Source organism: Ovis aries, chromosome 5 (genome assembly GCF_016772045.2).
Source record: "Ovis aries strain OAR_USU_Benz2616 breed Rambouillet chromosome 5, ARS-UI_Ramb_v3.0, whole genome shotgun sequence".
NCBI lineage: Eukaryota > Metazoa > Chordata > Mammalia > Artiodactyla > Bovidae > Ovis > Ovis aries.
Window position 1 is genome coordinate 40,890,811 of NC_056058.1, and position 23,695 is coordinate 40,914,505.

Here is a 23,695-nt window from a genome sequence, read left to right on the forward strand (position 1 = left end):
CACCTTGAGGGACAGGGTGGGTGGTCCATGTGATGTAGGGAGGGAATCGGCTCCGAGATAGGCCACTGCTCACAGGGCCAGGCCGTGGGGCACAGACACATGGCTCCGCCTGTCTCCTTCACCAAGTGTTCCTGGCCGTTTCTGGAGCAAGTGTTTGGTGAGCGTGGTGGTCTGCGGCCCCTGTGCCACAGGGGCTGCCTCACTTCCCCCCGGGGGAGTGTCACAGCCATGTCCCAAGATCCAGGGAGACTGTCTGCGGCAAACGCCTGGAGGCTCTTGACCTGGGTCTGCATTGAGGTCCAGTGGCTGAGGCAGGGGCAGGACTGGGTGTGCCTTCCCTCTGGGCCCCAGCCCCAGCTGCCCACCCCGTCCCTGGGCCCACCGCCCCTGAAGGCACCCCAAGGTACCACGGCAGTGGGCAGTAAAAGACGGACCGAGGGGTCTCACCCAGCAGCAAAGGGCAGAGCTGAGAAGGAACAGCCCAAGGTGTGGGGGTCCTCAGACCCTGGTCCCCCCGTGCCCTTGTGCCCCCACCAGGTAGTTCTGGGGCTCTGTAGGGAACGGAAATTCCAGGCCAACAGAGGACCCACCCTCACTGTGCAGGTGCCAGGACTCAGACCTGGGCAAGGGGCACTCTGCTTAACTAAGGCCACTGGCCAGGCAGGGTCTGACAATGGCACTCGTGTGGGCACCCCCGACCAAGAGACTTCCTCCTCCTCCAAGTTAGCAGTGCATGTGAGCGCCAGGCCACCATGCAAGGCTGAGGAGTTGTTCGGTGTTTCCCTTGAACTTATACTCTGGGCCCCTCTCTCGCTGGTTCCAGGCCTGCCAAGACCCTGGCCTAGTCTCATTTCCTTGGCCTAAAGCTGTTTTTCCCCAGACTGTGGGCTCCATGACATCAGACCTGGCTCTGCCCTGGCTGAGCAGGAAGTGTGGGTGGTGTGCTGAGGAGGTGCTGAGAGTCTGTGGCAGGGGGCTGGACAGCCAGATTGCAGGACAAACCCTCCAGGCCCCACCTGCTGGAGGCCCCCAGGCCCAGAACGCAATGCCAGTGAGGAAGAGGCAGAGACACAGGGTGGCAAGAACTGGGCTTTCCTTCCACAGACAATGGGGGTCCAGCAGTTAGGACAACAGACTAATAAGGACTGACTTAGAGCTTTAGTCCATCTGCACAGTCTGGTCCCCACCCCCTCCATCTCTGTGTGCTCATCTCCTACACCTCCCACCCCCTGTGGCCTCAGTATTCCTTCTACTCCACCAGCCAGGCACCAAGTTGCCCAAGGACCTTTGCACAGGCCGTGCTGCCTGCTGGACCCTCTTCCCACAGAAATTCACAGGGCCCCATCCCTTCTGTCGGGTCCTGGCTTGGCTTCAGACACCACCCCTAGCATCTCCTCATCCCCTGTCCTGGCTCAGGCTGAGCTCACCACCCTCTGAAGGATACAACTATGTCTGCTAACATCACACCTGCCATGCTGACTGTAGCCTCCGCTCGACTGTCACCTACCAGGGTAGGGATGGCCTGTTAGGTTCACTTCTGAATCCCAGCCCCTGATCAAGTGCCTAATAAGTATTCATTGAATGAAGGAATGAATGACGCTAAGAACACTCTGGCTTGGGCAAGTGGTGAGAGTGGGAGGGAGGGACAGGGAGCCTGATGGCGGCCTGGCTCAGGGTGGAGCCCGTGGGTTGGGGAGGGGTCTGTAGGAGAGGGGTTGGGACCCCGTTCCTCTGTGACTTACAGGTCCCTGGTGGCAGGGTGCCATTGTGCCCTTCCAAGGTCTGGTGGGTCCTTGGGCTGAGCTGTGGGCCCGCCTCCTCCCTACTCTCAACCCAGAGCCCTGGGGCTCTGGCAGTCTGCCCAGACTGACATCTTCCCAGGGTGAGCATGAAAGATCCCCCTTCAGCCAGAACACACATCTGCCCGGGGCGGGCGACAGCCTGGCACTGCAACTCCATGGCTGTCCAGCCTCTCTCTCACAGACTCAGGACAGACGGTGGCCCAGCCTGTCCGCCCATCTGGCTTCAGGTCTGGCTGAGGGCACAGCAGAGATGGCCCCCTGGGAGGCCCCTTGGGGCTCAGAACAGTCTAGCGGGGGCATGAGATGGCCCAGTTCAGCCCACCCACGGTCCACATGGGCCCATCCATCAATCAATATTGAGTACCACCTACTGTGTGCAGCGTCAGGGCCCTCTCCAACCTCACCATCCTGGTCCTGACATCCAGGTGGATGGAGGCTCCCAATATATCAGGTTTGAAACCATTCAGAAGGCCCGATGGTCCTTGGAGGCCAGGGTCCCCCCACCCTCCCCCACTTCTCCAGGCCCTTCCTAATCTCTGCTCTTTGTCCATCAGAGAGCTCTGGTTGAGCTGGGGTGGGGACTGGAGGCTAGGAGGAGTCCCAGGCTTGTGGCCTATGTTACCTAACGCCAGGAGTCACCCCTACCCTCAGCCTGGCTACAGCCCCAAAAGCAGAGCCTCAGGTGTTTTCCCAGATGCGGGGACCCAGGGGTGAGGGGACGGCTGGGACCTGAGCCCAAGAGGCAGAGAGAGGAGGCAGCCTAATGGGGATCACATGCGACCATCTGGTGAGAAAGGGTGACAGACCCTGGGTTCTCCTGTGACTCTGGGTAACTCCCCACTTTAAAGTCCACCTGCCTTTTGGGAGATCCCACTTCTCACTGTTTGAAAGTGGGATCCACAGCATCCTTGGGTGGTTCTTCCTCTTGGCCTCATCCTGCCCAGTTTGGCCTCAGTTTCCCCATATGCAGGAGGTGGTGGGGAGGCAGGGAGGCCACCGTGGAACCCGGAGACTCCTGGCCTGACCGCTCTTTGCCCCCCCCCCCCCCCCCCCAGATTCCTAAGGGTCCTTGTGGAGGGGCTCAAGTGACAAGGCAAGGAAGGGCTCTTGTGGCCTTTTATTGTGGAAAGTCTCAAACCTACAGAAAGGAGGGAGGCTGTCGCGGGGGCGGGTGGGGGGGCGGCCCCACTTCTCTGAGCCCCAGCGTCAGTGGTTCCCGCCCAGCTCTGCCCTCTGGAGAGAGGAGAACCGAAGTGCCAGGAGAAGGCCCCTCGCCAAGGTCGCGCGCGGAGGCCCCAGCTCCGCTGCTGGGCACGGTGACCTTGGGCGCGTCCTTCCGTTTCGCGGGCCTCAGTTTCCCCTTCTGGGACTCAGCTTGATCGGGTCTCCGAGATCTTGAGCCGCGTGACCTTGGGCTGTCCCCGACCCAGCGGCCTCAGTTTCCCGGGCGCAGGACCGGGGCGGGGCGCGCCGGGAGTGGGCGCGGGCAGAGGAGGGGCTCCCACCCCCGCCCCTCCCCCGCGACCGCGGCTCCGCCCCCCGCGGCTCCGCCCCGCCCTACCCCCACCTTCCCCCCCTCCCTCGGGCTCCGGCCGGCGGCGGCGGCGGCGGCTCCGCTCCGCACTGCCCGGCGCCGCCTCGCCATGGACGCGCGCGGGGGCGGCGGGCGGCCCGGGGAGAGCCCAGGCGCGACCCCCGCGCCGGGGCCGTCGCCGCCGCCGCCGCCGCCGCCGCCCGCGGGCCCCCAGCAGCAGCAACCGCCGCCGCCGCCACCCGCGCCCCCTCCGGGCCCCGGACCGGCGCCCCCTCAGCAGGCGCCCCAGACCGAGGCGGCGCCCCCGGAGGCAGCAGACGAGGGCGGCCCGCGGGCCCGGCTCCGCAGCCGAGACAGCTCTTGCGGCCGCCCCGGCACCCCGGGCGCCGCGAGCACGGCCAAGGGCAGCCCGAACGGCGAGTGCGGGCGCGGCGAGCCGCAGTGCAGCCCCGCGGGGTCCGAGGGCCCGGCGCGGGGTCCCAAGGTGTCGTTCTCATGCCGCGGGGCAGCCCCGGGGCCCGGGCCGGGCTCTGGAGCCGGGCCCGGGCCGGCGGACGAGGCGGGCAGCGAGGAGGCGGGCCCGGCGGGGGAGTCGCGCGGCAGCCAGGCCAGCTTCATGCAGCGCCAGTTCGGCGCGCTCCTGCAGCCGGGCGTCAACAAGTTCTCGTTGCGGATGTTCGGCAGTCAGAAGGCCGTGGAGCGCGAGCAGGAGCGCGTCAAGTCAGCGGGGGCCTGGATCATCCACCCTTACAGCGACTTCAGGTACTGTCGCTCGGAGGGCCAGCCGGCCCGCGCGGAGGGGCACGGCGAGCGGAGGCCGTCCTGGGAGCGCTTTGGGAAGGGCGGGGCGGGGCGCCCCACGGGTGACCTCGGGGCCCCCCTCAGTGACCTCGGGCGAGTCCGGGACCCGCCCCAGAAGGACCTGGGCGCCCAAGGCGCCGCCCTTGGAGGGGCGCTGGGAGATGCACGCAGGCTCGTGCCGTGACCCTGGCGCGCCCCCTCCCACGCAACCTGACACTCCCCGCCCTTCGAGTGGGCGCACGTCACGGGCCGCAGGACCAGGGTCTGAGCGCAGAGGGGCGGAGAGGACGAATAGAGGGGAACGTGGGTGCCGGGGAGGCGGAGGAGCGGAAGGAAGGAGGAAGGAAGGGCGCCCGGGAAGGACGCGCCCGGTAGAGGCTGGCGGAGAAAGGGTTAAGCGGACACGCCGGATCCCACGGTCTCCACCTGCGCCCCACGCCGCAGAGAGGCGCGTCCCGGGTCCCTGGGCCTGGGTGTTCCGCGAGGAGTGGGTGCTGAGCGTGCTGATATCCCGCGGCTGTGTCTTCTCAGCCTCATCAGCTCAGGCGGCCGGGTGGCGTGCCCAGGTGTCGGTGGTTGGTTTGTCAATGTGGATTCAGCCGGCTGGTGCGTGGAAAGACTCAGAGCGAGGCCAGAGCAGGGTCATGCCGCGTTTGTTTGCAGTTCCGTTCCTGGGCGTGCGCTGTGTGGCCTGCGAGTGAGAACGATGCCTGTCACTGCAGTCTGTGTGTGTGATCAAGAGCATGTGACTGCGGGGGACGGGGGTCCTGGGGGCGCGGGCCGAGCGCTCTGGGGGGTGTGTCTACCCGGCAGATCGCGGCTGTATGTTGGGGAGAGATTGTGTTATATGTGTGTGTGTGTGAGAGTGTGTGTCAGTGTGCGAGGTGATGTGTCCATGACGAGTGTGTGAGCTAGGGTGCATACGGTCTGTGTGCCCCCCTCCGCTCGCCTACTGGCTGTAGCTCCCAGGGCGGACGCGGTTTCAGCACCACGGACAGCAGTCCGGAGGCCTGCGGATTCTCTCCCTCCGCTGGTCCTCTCCCTCCGCGGGTCTCAGGTCTCCCCCTCCTCTGAAGTCAGAGGTCTTTTGCTCCTGGACCCCCAGAGCTGGGAAAGGGGGCTGCGGGACTCTCCCTTTCTCTGGACGGCTGGGGAAACGGAGGCCCAGGGACACAAGTCAGGGGCAGAGGCTGGAGGAAAGTCCATGATTCCAGCTCCTCACCCTTCAGACCCTCCCGGGACGTGAGCGCAGCCTTGACTAGAGGTTTGGGTTCGGGAAGAGGCCAGGGGCAGAGGTCCCAGGGTCACGTCCTGATGGGGCAGTAGGGGTCGGGTGGGGGGGCTCTGGATGGTCCCGACCTACCTGGGGCCTTTGCATCCTTCTGTAGATGGTTCTGGTCTATGAAATGGGGATGGACTTGACTTCCAGGGCTCTCTGGCCCACCTGGTCCCCCTGTGAACTGGGGGCTAACACCAGCTGGCTGGAAAGGGATATGGGGGACATGTGGGCAGCGGGAGGTAGCTGCAGAAAGTAGTCATTCCCCTGTCCCCTCCAGCACGTCTGTTTGCAGCTTCCCCAGGGCAGTGGGTGGCCTGAGCTTCCTCTCAGCTGCAGAAGTAGTGGTGGTGCTGGGAGAAGGAGCTGGATGTCCCCATCCTTCTGCCTGTCCCGCTCAGTCATTCGTGTGTCCCTGGGCAGTAAACTGGGGGTGATCAATGGGGTGAGGGCGAGGGAGGGGGCATGTGTGGCCTGTAGCTGGGACAAGGTAAACCAGTCAAGGTAAAAACCCTAAGATCCTGCCAAGTTGGAGTGCAGCTACCCCAAATTTACACACCAGGAGAGGGGCACAAAGAGGTAAATTCACTTGCCCAAAGCCACACAGCTAGTCCCAAGCCAGGCAGAGTGGGGATTCGTGCCTGGGGAGGCTGGCCTCTGAATCCGCACTTTGAATTGTCAGGCAAGCTGGTCTCTGGCCATGTCCTGTCCAGGCCAAGAAGAAACAAGAGGAAAAAAGGCATCCTGTGTTCATGGGTGTGTGTTAGTTTCAAGAACCATTCATGGAGCAGCAGGGAGGGTCCTTGGGTCTGCTTGTCCACATTTGGCTCTGTCTGTGCTGATGACCTGATGGTGCAGACACTGTCCCCGCTGGCACCCAGGTGAGCCCTGGACACAACTGAGAAGGGAAATGAGGCCAAGAGGAGGCCAAGGCTCCCATACCAGCCCCAGGACCACTTCCTTGAGCAACAACTTTGTTCAGGTTGACCAGGCACCTGTCTGGTGTGGACAACAGGACAATTCACGTTTGATGAGCTGGAACAGCTGCAGCCATGCCTCACTCCAAGGACCACGAGGGCTTCCAGGGAGAGGGAGTGTCTGCAGAGGCCTCAGGGAGGAGGGCTCTTGAGGAAGGTGACCAGACCGAGGCTGGGAGAGAGGAGTACAAAGTCTGGAACAGGCTGCGGAGGGGCTGGGGAAGTCTGCAGTGAGGCCCGCAGCCCCTGTGTATAGCCTGGAGCCCTTCCCAGGCTTCCTTGCCTCAGTTTCCCCAAATTCAAGGTGTACCCCACTTCTCTTGATCCAACTTGTGTATGCACCACCTGTGCACTTGGAAGCAGCCTTTCCCCCCTTGATATGCTTACCTGCCTCTCTCACACACACCCGCACCATGGTTTCCTGGGGCCTGGCATGCAGGGGGACCCAGGATGATTTGGGGAGCCCGCTGAGGGGCCCATGTGGGTGCCAGGTGAGGCCGTGAGTCAGGTCATGAGCATCCGTGGGGTGGGGGAGGGGAGAAGCATGTTCCAGGGACAAGGAAGCTCTCCCATTCTGGACCATCCACTCCTGCCACTTTCTTCACCTCCTCGGATGGTGGTCACTTGGGGATCAAGGCAGCTGTGGTTGAGTGGGGGCCTAGGCATGTCTGGGATGGGGGGCCGGTGGCCCTATCTCCCCACAAAGAGTATGGGCGGTGGCTTCCCAGGGCCTTTCATCCTGTTTCCAAGTCTGTAAGCTCCTCTGAGTTCTGACCTGAGTCTCTCCTGCTGCTCAATGTTCCCAAATTTTGTGCCAGCAGAAGGCCTGGTTTTGCAGGGAAAAGAGAAGTGGGTCCCTTTCCTGGCCCTCAGCAGAGTTCAGACAAAGCCAGGTCCTGTGGATGCTGGCCTGTATCTGTGTGACACCCTAGGGGACCCCAAGAGCCTGGGGTGGTAGAGGGCTGGCCTGAAAATTCAACAGGACTAGAGGGCTTCTCCTGCCCCAGATGGCCCTATGGATCAGCGGGAGATGAGGATGCGTCAGCTCATGAGAATAAGCCGTGAATTATCCCGGGGTAGTGGGGGTGGGGTGGGGAGGGGAGGCAAGACAGGAACGGGGCCCAGAGCTTCCCTGGTTGTGAATCCAGTGCTCAGAGTTGGGGGCAGTGGACATACCCATTTCCCAGGTGGAAGAGTTGTGGCCCAGGCCCACCCAGCAGGGAGGAAGGGAGCTCCATTGTCCCTGTAAGGGGTCAGGGGCCCCTCGTGACTCTATGGCGTTCCTGCCTGAAGTTGGAGCTTCTGGTCCTTGAATTCCCTGCTTTAGATTGTCACACACCTATGCTCTGTGTCCACATCCAGGGCCTGGGCATGACCTGGGGGCTCAGGGGGAATGCTGGGAGAGTTTGCTTTATATAAGGTAGCTTCCTCAGCTACTCACTTGCTCAGAAAAGACCCTGCTTCACCTGGGCATGACCTGGGGGCTCAGGGAGAATGTTGGGAGAGTTCACTTTATATAAGGTAGCTTTCTCAGCTACTCACTTGCTCAGGAAAGACCCTGCTTCACTTCCCCCAAACACGGCGAGCACAGGCCACCCCACCTCCTGTCTGAACACCACCCTCCACCCCTTCCTGGCAGAGATGTTTGTCTTTCTCACTTTAAATTCACTCAGCCATGGCTATGGCTGACCCACAACCCCACAGAGCCTGGCTCCCACACCTCTCATCCTTTTCACCTCCCTTTATGCCCCTGCTCCAGCCCCGGGCCTTCCAGCTGCCCAAAAGGCAAACTCCATGCTGGCTGTTCCCTGGGCCCAGGGTGCAGTGCCCTGTACTTTGCCTAGCAGCCCTCCTCCATCTTCTGCCCACATGCCACTTCCTCCAAGAAGCCCTCCTGATTCATCCTAGCTAAAGCAGCCCCTCTGAAGCATCTCAGTCATTTTTCTGTGTGGAACGTCCAGCTCCCCACCTGGGCTGGGGCCCTGAGGGAGTGCCAGGTTTGTCTGGTCACCACGTGTCCCCCTGGCCTGGCACCCAGTTGACCCCACAGTATGCCCTGTCTTGGGATCAACCAGGAATCCTCCCCCGGGGAGTCTCCCTTTCCAGATCACTGACACCCGCCTGGGATCTGTAACTCATGTCCAAGGGCTCAGGCTCTAATCCTCCACCCCCCACCCCCACCCCCAGGCTCATCCTTAGTTGCAGACCTGCAGCCCCTAATCCCCTGGGATTTGCCTGATCTGATCCATAATTCCTAGACTGCCTCCTGCCCAGTTCTTGGTTCTCCAACCTGGAATGGAGGGAGCTGCTACCCTTGTTCACCGTGTCCCTGGCCAGCAGCTTTAGGCTACTGGGACGCCCCTGCCGGCCCCTCGCCTGGTTCTGCCTGCCTGGTACTGGAAGCACAGGCTGCTTGTCCAGTTTCCGGAGTTGAAGGGAGGGGCCTGGAGCACTGGAGATAGGGTGATCACGTGGTCCCCAGCTCTGGTTCTGAGGTCTGACTGCCTGGCTTCTGTCACTTAACCGTTTCCAGCCTCGGTTTCTCCATCTGCACAGAGAAAGGCCGGGCAGCTGCTGGAGCAGGTGCTGGGCTCCCAGTGGGCCCCACTGACATCAGAACCATGTGGCTGTGGCACCTGGGAGAGGGTTCTGAGTGTTCCTGTTCACAGAGTGCTGAGGTCATTGTGCTGAGCCCCCCACTTCCTGCCCGGGAGCCCTGGCCTCGCTGTCTTTCAGGGCCCAGTTCCTATCTGGGCACAGGTGGGGAACCAGGGTCTGAGTGTTTTCTCACGGGGTCTGTTTGTTCGGGAGGACTTCTCAATACAGGGTTTAATTACCATCCCCAAAGACCCTGGGTAATTGAGGTAGCTGTGACCCCGGACCCTGAAGCCCTGACTTTGTCCTGGGAGTTCTTGGGGTCCTGGGGGGGGATTCTCTGGGTCCCAAGGGTCCCTGGATCCCAGGGAATCTCTGGGTCCTGGGGGATGTCTCTGAGTCCTGGGGATACTGGGAGGTATCTGGGGCCTAGGGGAGGTCTCTGAGTCTTGGGGAGTCTCTGGGTCCCAGGGGGTCCATGAGTTCAATGGGGGACATCTCTGGGTCATGGGAGGGCATCTCTGGGTCTTTGGAGGTCTCTGAGATGGCCTACTGTTGGAGGGGCTGCCAGGATTGGGCAGATAAGGCATGGAGGCTTGGAGGAGAGTGATCAGCTCTGGGGCTGCACAGCCCAAGGGGGCAGGCAGGCCCAGGAGAGGTGGGGGTGCAGGGGAGGCGGGCCTGGAACCTTTTACCCCAGGCCTCAGTCCTCTCCTCCTGCCCACCTCCAGGAGGACCACATTGGCTGGAGGGGACGAGGCTGAGACCCTGGGCAGCCAGGGATAGTTCCCAGTGACCAAGGGGCATTGGCCAGGGCTCGGGCCTGCAGGTGGAGTTCCTGGCAGTGCGGGCAGTGGACAGGACAGGCCCAGGGGTGGCAGGCTGGCTCTCAGGTCTCTGGCCCCGCATCCCAAGGCTGTGCCACCTCTCTGGTCTGTCAGTGGGAAGTGTGGTGTCTGCCCACACCTGCCCCCCTACCCACACCCTGACCACAGAACAAAAGGAGAGAATGTCTGTGATGTGTCACCTAGGGAGGGGAAGCACTTCTGCTTCTGGCCATATAGACTTTCTGCCCCACCCTGGTGATTTCCAGGCCCCCAATTTAGACTGTTTCTAACCCCCTCTCATGGGTTTCTGGGCTCTCTGGAGGTTTCTTCTCTACTGGCCTTCAGTTACTCTTTCCTGCTTGCTTTGTCCTCAGGCATAAGCCCTTCAACCCCAAAACTGGGGCTCGGGGAAAAGCTCTCTATCCAAAAAGCGGGGTTTTAGCTTTGCTGTGGATACGCTGGGGGTGGAGGTGGGGAGCAGGCAGGTGAGGCCCCTCAGTCAGGTTGGGGCTGGGGTCCTGGGGGTCTCAAGGCTGAGTAGATGATGCAGATCAGAGGTCTGAGCCCTACATATGGTCTAGATTCATGTAAAGAATGCCTTGAACTGGGAGCAGTCCTTTGTTCTGCCCTTATCACTCACCCCAGATCATGTCAACACTTTCATCTCTAAAGGTCTCCATCCATCTCCACCCCAAGGTGGGTTTCCCAGCTGGAGTCCCCATGGCCACTGGGAGAAGCCCTCAGCATGTGTGGGTGGACAGGGCCAGGTGACCCTCAAAGCCTGCCTTTCCCTGGGCTCCTCCCAGACAGATAGAAGAGACTGAGGTTCCCAGGGGCTGGAGGGACTTGCCAAGGTCACACTTGCCAGTGGGCAGGAGCCCAGACCTGGCTGTTGTCACCACCGTCTTGGACTTTGGGTCCTTTCCAGGCTTGGCTCTTGCAGACCAGGCTGCTGTGAACATCTTGTTACAAATCACTTTTTAATTTTTTTCTCTTCCTCTTGGATGACTTCCTTGGGATCAGTTCCCCGAAGTGGAAGGCCTGGGTTACTGGGCAGGTGAGGTGCTATAGCTCTTCCCTAACAGGGCTGCTCCCAAGAGAGCTGACCCACAGCATTTCCCAAATCAGGGTGCTCACTGTAGTCAGGTCAGCACTGCTGTTTCCAGCTTTCTGTTAGTTTGTGCTAATTTGGGAGTCCCTCCAGCCCCTAGGAACCTCAGTCTCTTCTGTCCATCTGGGGGAGGCCCAGGAAGTGGCAGGCTTTGAGGGTCCCCCAGCCCTGTCCTGCCTGCATACGCTAGAACCTTCTCCAAGAGGACGTGGGGACTCTGGCCATGAAGAGGAGGGCGCCTGGCCTACCAGATGGCCCAGGATACCTACCTCAGTGTGGGCGTCTCTTCCTGCACTGTGAGAGGCAAAATCAAACAAAGGACTCTGTTCGGAATTTTAGACCATCCTTTGTCTGAATCTTAACAGGGAGTGTGGCCTCAGACCCCGATCTGGGGCATCCTTTCATCGCTAAGACCCTGGTCCTCGGTGTTCTCTTTGTATACATGTGCTAACATAAATACAACATAGCATTTGGCCTTTAACCATTTAAAAGCGTACAGTCAAGTGACATTATGTACATTCACAATGTTGTGCAAGCACCACCTTTCATCCTTGCCAGAACGTTTTCATGTTCCCAAACAGAAACTCCCCAGCCTCTGACAACCAGGAACCCACTCTCTGTGTCTGTGTATCTGCCTGTTCTGGACTTTTCCCATCAGTGGAGTCACACCCCACGTGTCCTCCTGTGTCTGCTTCTCTCACTGAGCACTGTGTTCTCAGGGTCCATCCACGTGGTAGCGAGTATCAGGGCTTCTTCCCTTTTTGTGGCTGAGTGATGCTCCCATGTGTGGAGGGAACACATTATGTTTATATGTTCATCCACTGATGGATGCGTGGATTGTTTCCAATTCTGGCCAATGTAAGTCGTGCCATGGTGGACAGTGGTGTACAAGAGTCTGTTTGAATACCTGTTTTCCATCCTTGGGTGTAGGTCCAGGACCCATGTGGAATTGCCAGGTCACATGGTAACTTTAACTTTCTGCAGCACCAGACAGTTTTGCCTCGTGTAGTTTTAATTCCTGTTTGTTGCAGGGCTGGGCATCTTTCCATGTGGCCTTTGCTGTGTCCATCTGTCCTCACAGGTAAATGTTGAACTCAGGACACGGTGCCCGGCTGTTGATAGATTTATTCCTCAAATGACAGGCTGTTTCACGAGAGCATAGCATTCCCAGGTGAAATTCTGGAATTGTGGAATTCTCAGGCACACGTTATCAGTCCTGGGTGTGTGTGTCTGGCAGTGGAAGCAACTAGTCATCCCATTTTCAGGCATATTTATCACATGAAACATCCAAGCCTGGCCAAGTCGGTTCACTCAGGTTCCTCTGTCGCCTATCCCTATGCTCTGCCTGCCAGGCCTTCCTCTTCCTTTCTCCCTGCCCCTGGGGCACCCCAGCCTCTTCCCTGTCTCCAGCGACCCCCTACCCCTGCACCCTGAGTGCTTTCAGAAATGGAGGGATAGCCAGTGACCCCTGCTCAACCTTCCAGTGCCCTACAGGAAAACTCAGCGGGGGTGGGGGGCCCGCACTCTGTCTGGCACCCATCCCATACCTGCAGCCACGGCCCAACCACCCAACACTCCTGGAGCCAATCCCCACCCCACCCCTCCAGTTTCTTCCTTGTCTCCTCTCTCCCTGCTCAGCCTTACTTCCTTTGGCATGCCAACCTTATGCCAGGCACATTGGACCTTTTTGGTCCCGGGAAACATTTAGTCAATTTTTGAGTGGCTATTCTAGGTCTCTGACTTCTTCAAAGAAAGACGGTCAGGCTGGGCCTGTGAGAGGAACCAGGCTGGAGGAGTCCAGGCAGCAGTAGAGTGCAATCTGGGATGCAGGAGGGCTTCCTGGAGGCAAGGTCCACACTAGCCCTGCGTGCTAAGTCACTCCAGTTGTTTTTCCGACTCTTTGTGACCCCATGGACTATAACCCTCCAGGCTCCTTGATCCATGGGATTCTCCAGGCAAGAATACTGCCCTCCTCCAGGGGATCTTCCCAGTCCAGGGATCTAACCTGTGTCTCTTACATCCCCTGCATTGGCAGGAAGGTTCTTTACCACTAGCGCCATCTGGGAAACCCTCACCAACTATGACCCGGGGTGGGGGCAAATTGTCAGCTTTGCCCGAGTATGCAAGTTATGGGCTGGCCCTCAATGGTACCTGCATGCACAGTGGGCCAGGCAGAAGCGCTCAGAGGAGGGCCCCACACAAAGGTGGAGTCGTGACCCACTGCGCCTCGCCCCCAGGTTCTACTGGGACTTTACCATGCTGCTCTTCATGGTGGGAAACCTCATCATCATCCCTGTGGGCATCACCTTCTTCAAGGACGAGACCACGGCCCCGTGGATTGTGTTCAACGTTGTCTCGGACACATTCTTCCTCATGGACCTGGTGCTGAACTTCCGCACGGGCATCGTGATCGAGGACAACACGGAGATCATCCTGGACCCCGAGAAGATCAAGAAGAAGTACCTGCGGACATGGTTCGTGGTGGACTTCGTATCCTCCATCCCCGTGGACTACATCTTCCTCATCGTGGAGAAAGGCATCGACTCTGAGGTCTACAAGACGGCCCGCGCCCTGCGCATCGTGCGCTTCACCAAGATCCTCAGCCTGTTGCGCCTGCTCCGCTTGTCGCGCCTCATCCGTTACATCCATCAGTGGGAGGAGGTGAGCGGCTACGCATGGGCGCAGGGGCGCGGCCACGGGCGTGAGCGGGGCTTGTGGGGCTGGGGCACAGAGGCCAGGGTGGGGTCAGTGGGGTCGTAATGGGCTGGAACTGGGCTGGGATGTAGGGGCAGGGTCGTGATGGGCGAGGGTGTGCTGATGGGTGAGGATGCTGTTATGGTGATGGGACCAGGCGATGACTACAGGTGGCACCAGGAACAAAAAGGCCGGGCCATGATGGGAGACCCTTGGCAGGGGGTGCTGCAGGGTCCAGGGGCGTACAATAAGACAGGCGGGATTAGACACACAAGAGTATCGGTGTCACTGAGTACACTGCGCGGAATTACAGGAGCTGCATAGAGGGTCCTTGGAAACTTAGGGGTGGAACCTGGGTGAGCTAGGGGCGTGGTCACAGGAGCCCCTACCTGCTGGGGAGTGGGGTCACAGGAAGCACTGCATGAATCCTTGACACATCTGCAGCCCTTCCTTCGTTCTGCCCTGTGAGAGGCAGAGTCCACAGCCCTGTTGGCAGTGGGGAAACTGAGGCCCCAAGGAGTGAAATCATGACCCTCTCCCCCAAGTTCAGACCCACTTCTGGACTCCGTGTGACCTGACTTCTGCAGCCCATGGCCACCACACAGGCTCAGTCACCAGCACTTTCCAGGATGGTGACAGGCTGCCATCAGGGGAGCGGGTGGGGACTGGGTCACTGGAAGAGGCAGTGGTCCTCAGAGAGGACAGTGGATGGCCGGCCAGGCAGAGATTTGGTGCCTGGGCGGCAGGCTGGTAAGGGGCCATGTTCTCTAGTCTAGGGCACTTCACTACCTTGAAAGGCCTACGGGGAGTGGGGGCTACGAGGAAGTAAGGGCTGCCCCTCACGGGGGACTGCGTCTTCCCACTGCTGGGACACAAGTAACCATGGGTCTGCCGGACGCTCACATGAGCTGCCCTGCCCTGCCCACAGATCTTCCACATGACCTACGACCTGGCGAGTGCGGTCATGCGCATCTGCAACCTCATCAGCATGATGCTGCTCCTCTGCCACTGGGATGGCTGCCTGCAGTTCCTGGTGCCCATGCTTCAGGACTTCCCACGCAACTGCTGGGTCTCCATCAACGGCATGGTGGTGAGCCCCGCGCCCGTGTCCCTCTTGCGTGCCTGGAGCACAGGGCGCCTGAAAACCCCTCTGGTGCTGAGCACTCCTCTGGGCTGCTGTCCCAGTTGGAGCCTTGCAGATCCAGAACTATGGAGATCTGTTGCCGTTTGAGGGCAGTAGAGCTGCTTTTGTCCCCCTCTCCCCTTTAGAAATCACGTCATCTGCTTACTATTCTGTGATCCATTCCACTCTTTTATTTGCACGCATGTATGTGCATGCTATTGCTTAGTCATGTCTCTTTTCGACCCCCTGGAGTGCAGCCCACCAGGCTCTTCTGTCCATGGGATTCTCCAGGCAAGAATACTGGAATGGGTTGCCATTTCCTCAAGGGCATTTTCCAAACCCAAGCATCGAACCCGCATCTCCTGCATTGGCAGGCGGACTCTTTCCCACTGAACCACCTGGGAAGCCCATTTTATTTGCACCCATGTGTTTAAATGACAATTTTATCATAGTCCTCAGATGGGAAAGTAGCATCAACGGTCTTGAGAAGTAATAAATTGGGAGATTCAGGAGCACCTATTGCTTTCTGGCTGAGACTGTTAACAAGCCTTTCTCCTGCTGGGGTGCATTTGGGGCACAGGGCAGGTGGGCATTGATGGGCGGGAGCACTGGAGGGAAAACCCTTGGGCGCCCAGCCTAGCGCCTAGCACAGCTGCCTGGCTGAGGCAGCTCATTGTCTGGCCGGACACCCAGGCATGTGGTCCTGTTTCCTGAACAGGGCCCACTGCCCCTCCCCTAGCTGGTTCAACTGAGGACTGGTCGGGGGTGGTGGGTTTCTTCCTGATCCTGTCTGATGCTTCTTCCACCCCGCCCCTCTGATCAGGATTTCAGTGTCCCCAGCTCGCTGTCCCCAGGACTTCCCCATTCTTTGGCCTCAAAGACACTCACCAGAGGTTGTGAAGTAGTGAGGGCTCTTGAACACCCAGGGCTGGACTCTAGCTGTTTGGAGCCTGTTTCCCCAGGAATGAAGTGGGGAGGTGGCTTCACGCTGGCCCTCTGCTGAGTTGCTGTAACATGTGTGCACATCACGTCGGCTGCCTAAATCTAGTTTCTCTTGGTTGACTCTGGACACAGGGAGCCGGATGCCTGGGGAAGGGTGGGCAGGCAGGGCCCTGGGGCGGGGCGGGTCAAGGGGCTCCCTGGGGACAGGGAGCCCCTGCCCACCACCCACCCTTGGACTTGCAGAACCACTCATGGAGCGAGCTCTACTCCTTCGCGCTGTTCAAGGCCATGAGCCACATGCTGTGCATCGGGTACGGGCGGCAGGCGCCAGAGAGCATGACGGACATCTGGCTGACCATGCTGAGCATGATCGTGGGTGCCACCTGCTACGCCATGTTCATTGGCCACGCCACCGCCCTCATCCAGTCGCTGGACTCCTCGAGGCGCCAGTACCAGGAGAAGGTCTGAGGGGGGAGGAACCCCCGAGGGTCTGGGGTCCACCCCACATCCCTCCAGCTCCATGTGTTGTGCTCAGGATGGAGGCCAGAGGGGTAGAGGGGATGGGGACCTCAGAAGGGCCTGTGACTGTGATCAGGACTGGACCACCCCCCCCTCAGTGGGGGGAGCAGCTCACAGAAGGACAGTGAGAAAGCTCAGAACTCTGAGGAAGAAGTCTAGAGGGGACATAGGGGCTGATGAAGGGAAAAGGAGGGAGAAGAGGTCTAAAAAGGACAGGGCCAGGAGACCCCTTGGTGAGGGGTGTCTCTGGGCTGTCCCAGGAAGGGTGGAGGTGCTGGGGTTGCTCAAGGACACAAGGGAGGCCTCTGGGAAGCAAGGATGTCCTAGGACTTGGCCTCCCTGGGGCCAGTCCAATGTGGCCCCATAGGCCAGCCCTTCCTGGAGGTCAGCTTCAGTCTTCTGCCTCAGTTTCCCCTCCCTCAGGCCAAGGGTGGCCCAGTTCCCCAAACCCTGCCCCACTGTCCCTGTACTACTACCCCAGGGCTAGCCTTGGCCCAGTAGCTGCCTCACCCCAGCAATGCCCAGCAGTCAGGTCGGCCGGGTCAGCTGGGCCTGGTGCCAGGCGCCCCGGCTGTCCGGAAGCCACCAGCCTCCCACCCAAACACGAGCTGGTGCCGCCACCCGCCTGCCGTCACGGGTTCCGCTGAGCTCAGGACAGCTGTGGCTGGGCGGGGCTAGGGCGGAAGCGGGGCCAGAGCTCCCCTGGGGGTGCCACCCTGGGGACAGTAGGGCCTGGCACCCCTAACTGGTGCCCTTGCCCCCAGCCCTGTTCAGGAGGGGCTGGGCTGGCAATTTCTAAAAAGATCATCGAGGAGGGGGCCACCAAAGGGTCGGGGGTGGTGGCAGGGGTTGCCAGAAGATATTCAGGACATAGGAGTTAACTTTTACTGCCAGGGTTAAACTTACCAGGGGCATTTTAGTTGTTCATCTGAAATTCCGATTCCCTGAGTGTCCCATATTGTCGTGGTCATAAGCCGAGGCCCGCTCAGGCTGGGGCTCTGGAGCGGACACTGCTGACCCGGGCCCCCTGTCCCGTTGCAGTACAAGCAGGTGGAGCAGTACATGTCCTTCCACAAGCTGCCAGCCGACTTCCGCCAGAAGATCCACGACTACTACGAGCACCGCTACCAGGGCAAGATGTTCGATGAGGACAGCATCCTGGGCGAGCTCAACGGGCCCCTGAGGGAGGTAGGGCTTCTGAGAGAAGTGAGCTCCTGGAGATCTGTATTTGATCTTTACTTAGTCATTTACATTAAGTTAAACTGGCAAAACTGGATATAGGCAGAAAATACCCATCTCCTGTCCTGTCCCTCCACCGGGTTCCTCCGGCTCTCCATCCGTTTTCTTATGAAACCATGGACATCTGTGGGCCTCCAGGTGTCCGCAGCCCCAGCGCCCCCTCTCTGAGCCCCTCCTCCGCATTGAGGGAGGAGCTCACAGTGCCCAGAAAGGCGAGGGAGGGGCACAGCCTTCGATCCCTCTGAGGTGTCATGAGGGACGCCCTGGGAGATGGTTCCCAAATGCTCAGTGAGAGGTGTGCCCCAAGGAACTACACTCAGGTGCATTCTCTTCTTTTGCAAGAGTGTCCCTGTGATCAAGGGCTTGTTTATTTGTGCTTCTCTTTCTGTGAATTATCCATAACTTTTGTTTGCTTTCCTTCGGAACTTTTGGCCTTTTTAAGAAAATTTTATTTTTAATTGAAGTATAGTTGATCCTCTGGGAAGATCCCATGGAGGAGGCCACAGCAACTAACTCCAGTATACTTGCCTAGAGAATCCCATGGACAGAGGAGCCTGGTGGGCTACAGTCCATGGGGCCGCAGAGTCAGACACAACTGAAGCAACTTAGCACAGCACATAGTTGATTTATAATGCTGTGTCAGTTTCTGGTGTACAGCAAAGTGACTCATCTATCTATATCACTTTTATAGATTGTTTTCCATTATGGTTTATTACAGGTTGTTAAGAGCTTTCTGTGCTACATAGTAGGACCTTATCTATTTTACATATAGTATCTGCTAATCCCAAACTCTTCAATTACCTACCCCTTTCCCCTCTGGTAACTATTTTGTTTTTGGCCAAACCACGAGGCTGCCAGATGGTTCCTCAACTAAGGAACAACCCAAATCTGGGCCCTTGGCAGAGACAGCATCGAGTCCTAGCCACTGGACCTAAGCCAGGGAATTCCCTAAAAACCTGAAGGACTTTACCTCTTGGTGATTTAAATTTCCACCCCGTAACCATTTGTCTTTTTAAAGATTTTTTTCTGATGTGGACCATTTTTAGTCATCCTTGAATTTATTACACTATTGCTTCTGTTTTACGTTTTGGTTTTCTGGCCACAAGGTGTGTGGGATCTTGGCTCCCTGACCAGGGATTGAATCTGCTGCACCCCCTGCATCAGAAGGTGAAATCTTAACCACTGGACTGCCAGGGAAGTCCCATCCATTTGTCTTTAAACCTTGCTGATTGTGGTTTCTCCCCCATGTGGAGTTTTTATGCTGTATACATCAGGTGCTCTGTGTATGCTTGCTGTGTACAGCAGGTATTCCATGTATGCTTGCTGTATACAGCAGGTGCTCAAACCTGACTGCTGCACACAAGTTTTCAATATCTCCTCTCTGTGTATAGCAGGCATGCAGTACATGCTCGCTCTACAAAGCAGGTACCTACACCTGCCTGCTACACACCTAGGTTTTAGAGAAATTCTGTGTCTTCTTCCAGTATGTGTAGTCTCCTGTTTTGCACGTGGACCCCTGATGCCTTGGGAATCTGTCCTGGAACCTGGTGTGAGGAAGGGTCCAGGCTCTCCTGCTGTGGGACTGCACCCTCAGGCTCTGGGTGAACCGCCCTTGTGCTTGGTCTGTTTCTGGACTTTCCTTTTTTTTTTTTTTATGTTTCTGGACTTCTCATCTGGCCCACAGGCCTGTCTGCTTCGTGTGCACCAAACCCACACTGTTTGCGTTGCAAGTTTTCAGTGTGTTTTGGTGCTTTGGAGGCTGAGTCCTCTGCTCTTTTTTATTTGGGGTTAAGCTGGGTCTTTGTTGCTACACAGGCTTTTCTCTAGTTGCAGTATGCAGGCTTCTCTTGTTTCGGAGCACAGGCTCTAGGTTGTGTAGGCTCATCATTGCAGTGGCTTGTTTCCTGGACACAGGCTCTAGAGTGTGCAGGCTTCAGAAGTTGCGGCACAAAGGCTCCGTAGCTGCGGTTCCTGGGCTCTAGAGCACAGGCTCAGCAGTTGCGGTGCACTGACTTAGCTGCCCTGTGGCATGTGGGATCTTCCCCGACCAGGGATCCAAGCTGTGGCTCCTGCATTGGCAGGCAGATTCTTTACCAACCGAGTCACCAGGGAACCCCCCTGCTCTTCTTTGTCATGGGTTTCCTTATGTTTCTGCTCGTGTATTCTGAGTGAACAGCCCCGGTTGTTAAGAAGCGAGCCAGGCAGCATTTTCACAGGCTGTGCACTGTGGCTCTACCCAGGGAGAATGGGTGTCTCCCGTGTCAAAGATGGTGAGCAGCGCATGTTCATGGCTCTTCTGTGTCTTTGGGGGGATTACAGTGCATCTTCATGTAGGATTGGATGTGTCTTGTTAAACTCATGCTGCACCACTTCATGTAGCTCTTTATCTGGGTGGATACGGGGTCTTCTCACGCACTGCATCTTCTTTGGAGTGGCTTTTTTGTACAAAAAGCTGGGTTTTCTCTTTATGGTAAGCATTCCTTCTTATTGAAATGTACCTTAGAGAAAAGTGCGTCTCCTGTCATCAGGGCTCACCTGATGGACATTCTATCAAGTAAAATCCACACGTAACCCCTACCCAGATCAAACATGGAATCTTCCCATCCCCCGAAGCTTCTCCACCAAAGATAAATGGTACCCTGTCTTCTACACCATGCATTCACTTTAAGGCTCTTGGTTTTCATGTTGTTTTTTAAAAATCACTTGCTATTCTGACTAACTTCCCTTGTTATAGTTTTCCATGGACTCTCTTGGTTTTTTCAGGCAGTCCTATTAATAGAAAGAGTAAAGAGATAATTTTACTTTTTCCTTTCCAGTTCTTATAATGCTGGAATGCTTTCCCATGTCTAATAGCATCGACCAGTGTTGCCAACACAGAGTTAAACAGTAGGGAATCTTTCCTTGATCCTGTCCTTGGCAAAACCTCCAGTGACTGCCTATTAAGACGCTGGTCTTTGGGCTAAAGTGTTCAACTGCTTTCACAGACGGAGAGTTTGAGAGGTACAACCTCCAAAGGGAGGGTAAGATGGGGAAGCCTGACACTGACCCCCTCCCACCCCCACAGGAGATCGTCAACTTCAACTGCCGGAAGCTGGTGGCCTCCATGCCACTGTTCGCCAATGCTGACCCCAACTTCGTCACGGCCATGCTGACCAAGCTCAAGTTTGAGGTCTTCCAGCCAGGCGACTACATCATCCGTGAGGGCACCATCGGCAAGAAGATGTACTTCATCCAACACGGTGTGGTCAGTGTGCTTACCAAGGGCAACAAGGAGATGAAGTTGTCTGATGGCTCCTACTTCGGGGGTGAGTGTTGGTGGGGAGCTGGAGGCCAGGGTGGCGAGCTTAGGGGCACAGGTGCACCAGGAAGGACCCCAGATTGGGTGAGGGGAGCTGGGGCGCTGTGCTGGCTGGAAGGGCCCTGGGGGATGGCCCAGCAGTGAGGCTGCCGCCCCTGGCCACACGCAGAGATCTGCCTGCTGACGCGGGGCCGGCGCACGGCGAGCGTGCGGGCTGACACCTACTGCCGCCTCTACTCGCTGAGTGTGGACAACTTCAATGAGGTGCTGGAGGAGTACCCCATGATGAGGCGGGCCTTTGAGACAGTCGCCATTGACCGCCTGGATCGCATTGGTGAGTGGACACAGCGGTCAGCCTCAGTGGCCGCCCAGCAGGGACAGTCTGGGGGGTGGTGGTGCTGTGGCCTAGCTGACCCTCAGGGCCCCTTCTCCGGTCCTGGCACCAGATTCCCCAACCCATTTTCTCCCTTGACCAAATACAGCCTGAGTTTCCCAAGGAAGAGGAAATTTCTGCTCAGCAGGCAAGTATTTGAGAACCTGCTGTGTGCTAGGAGGTGACAATGTGGCCCCTGAGAAGGATGGGGCAGCCACCCTCAAGCTTGTCATGGAGGAGAGGTGTGGGGGCAGGGAGCTTCCTTGTGATTCCAAGCAGAGACCCAGATGTGTAGGTGTTACCAGTAGAAAGACAGAGAGCATGACCTGGGAGTGGACACAGCATGTGCCAAGGCCCTGAGGTGGGAAAGGGGCCTGGATTACCGGGAGTCAGGGAAGCTGGGAGGAGGGAGGCTTGAGAGGCGTGGGCAGGCACAAGAGCCCTAGCGGGTGGTAGAGGAAGGCATTTGGACTGTAGATCAGAAGCAATAGGGAGCTATGGATGATTCTAGGCAGGGGAGGACCTGATCAGATGTGTATCCTATGAGGCTGTGTATATACAGGAAGACTCTTGGAGCCTGGCCTGTCTATGTGTTGGGGGGTGTCCTGGGGAACTGGGGAGAGGCAGGGCAGGGGGTAATCTCGGAAATGGCTGAGCACTAGCTGAAGATTAGATGCAAGAGTCAGGGAGGCCCTTGGTACCATGTGTGGGAACAGATACAATGAATGGCTGCAGGACTGAGAGAGGGTGGAAGGGGGAGGGGAGCCAATAGAAAGAGGACTTCCCAGGATACAGAAAAAACACTCAGTATGTTTATAGACAACAAGCACATACAATGTAGCTCTATACAATAGGTGCTTAGCATATGTACTATATACAGTAAGTGCTCAACAGCAGCTTGCTACATATACCATAGACCTTCAGCATGAAGGCAGTGCACAATGCGCGCCACGGGAATTCCTGACCGTGTACAGGCAGGAATTCCACATGCTAGCTACACAGAAAAGTGCCTGCTTCCTGTATACAGTAGGTGCACAATTTCAGCTTCTTATACGCAGCAGATACTGGACATCTGTTCACTCTGGCTGTACAGTCAGGGTCCAATACGTGCTTGCTGTGCACACCAGGCACTGGGACACTGGCCTGCTGGTTGGAGGAGGCGCCCAGGCATGCCTGCTGTGCAGAGGCTGGCACCTCTGATACCAACCCCCACCCCCACCCCCAGGCAAGAAGAACTCGATCCTGCTACACAAGGTGCAGCACGACCTCAACTCTGGCGTGTTTAACAACCAGGAGAACGCCATCATCCAGGAGATTGTCAAGTATGACCGCGAGATGGTGCAGCAGGCTGAGCTGGGCCAGCGTGTCGGCCTCTTCCCGCCACCACCGCCACCTCCACAGGGCACCTCAGCCATCGCCACGCTGCAGCAGGCCGTGGCCATGAGCTTCTGCCCACAAGTCGCACGCCCGCTTGTCGGGCCCCTGGCACTTGGCTCGCCGCGCCTCGTGCGCCGCCTGCCCCCAGGGCCCGCGCCCACTGTCGCCACTGCTGCCGCCTCGCCCGGACCCGCCCCTGCAGCCAGTCCCCCTGGCGCGCCTGCCAGCCCCAGGGCACCGCGGACCTCGCCTTTCGGTGGCACACCCGGCTCCCCTGCCGCGCCTCGCGCTGGGCCTGCGCTACCTGCGCGCCGCCTAAGCCGCGCCTCGCGCCCGCTGTCTGCCTCACAGCCCTCGCTGCCCCATGGCGCACCCGGCCCCGCAGCCACGGCGCGACCGGCCAGCAGCTCCACGCCGCGCCTGGGGCCCGCGCCAGCCGCCCGGATCGCGGCACCCAGCCCGGACCGTAGGGACTCAGCCTCGCCCTCACCGGGCACCACCGGCGGACCCGACCCGCTGGACTCCGCGCGCTCACGCCTTTCGTCCAACTTGTGACCCTCGCGCGCCGCCCCGAAATGGGGCGGGGCCATCACCCAGACCAAAGCCATGCCATTGCGCAGCCCGGGCCGCCTGCCCCAGAAGCCATAGAGGAGATGTAGGTAGTTGTAGTCGGACGGGCGGCCCGGGGAAGGTGGGAACAGCCCCTCGCCGTGCCCCACCCCCTCATCGCCCTGCGCCCACCCACATCGCCCCTGCCCCCGGCAGCCGCGCACGGGCGAGGGGGCTCCCTTCACCTCGGTGCCTCAGTTCCCCCAACTGTGAAGGGGGGACGGGCTGGCCGCGGCCGAGGGGAGAGGGCCAGGGAGGCTGCCCGCGCCCGCCCTCTGACGAGGATCGGTTTTTAAGTGCAATACTTGGCCTGCCGGCTTCCCGCTGCCTCCGTTGCGCTCATGCAATAACCAGACCAGTCCCTGTCCAGGCGCATCCGCGGTGACCTCCCCGGAGCAGGCACACCCTTCTCCCTCCAGCGCCCCGGCGTGGGGGTGAGGCCGGGGGTCCCCGCCGTCGTGATGAATGTACTGACGAGCTGAGGCAGCAGCGCCCACCACACCCCCACGCCCCACTAACCCCCACACCCCCATTCCGCGCAATAAACGACAGCATTGGCGCCCAGCCTGCCGAGTCTGACTGCTCCATGAGGACAGAG

General features: G+C 58.8%; 1 protein-coding gene across 1 annotated transcript; it reads left to right on the plus strand.

Annotated features, from left to right (window-relative positions):
* Positions 1-3,411: 3,411 nt before the first annotated feature.
* HCN2 (hyperpolarization activated cyclic nucleotide gated potassium and sodium channel 2) lies at positions 3,412-23,661 on the plus strand. Its single transcript, XM_012179247.4, has 8 exons — positions 3,412-4,098; positions 13,161-13,584; positions 14,546-14,707; positions 15,926-16,144; positions 17,243-17,389; positions 20,505-20,745; positions 20,908-21,072; positions 22,337-23,661. The coding sequence occupies exons 1-8, from the start codon at positions 3,446-3,448 to the stop codon at positions 23,041-23,043; spliced, it is 2,718 nt and encodes a 905-aa protein (XP_012034637.3). The 5' UTR covers positions 3,412-3,445; the 3' UTR covers positions 23,044-23,661.
* Positions 23,662-23,695: the final 34 nt, after the last annotated feature.

Bases quoted from the DNA above. Each gene is read 5' to 3' on its own strand.
- HCN2 (XM_012179247.4), top strand. From the start codon at position 3,446: ATGGACGCGCGCGGGGGCGGCGGGCGGCCCGGGGAGAGCCCAGGCGCG. The intron at 20,746-20,907 runs GTGAGTGTTGGT...GGCCACACGCAG, and splicing joins TGATGGCTCCTACTTCGGGG to AGATCTGCCTGCTGACGCGG. The intron at 21,073-22,336 runs GTGAGTGGACAC...CCCCACCCCCAG, and splicing joins TGACCGCCTGGATCGCATTG to GCAAGAAGAACTCGATCCTG.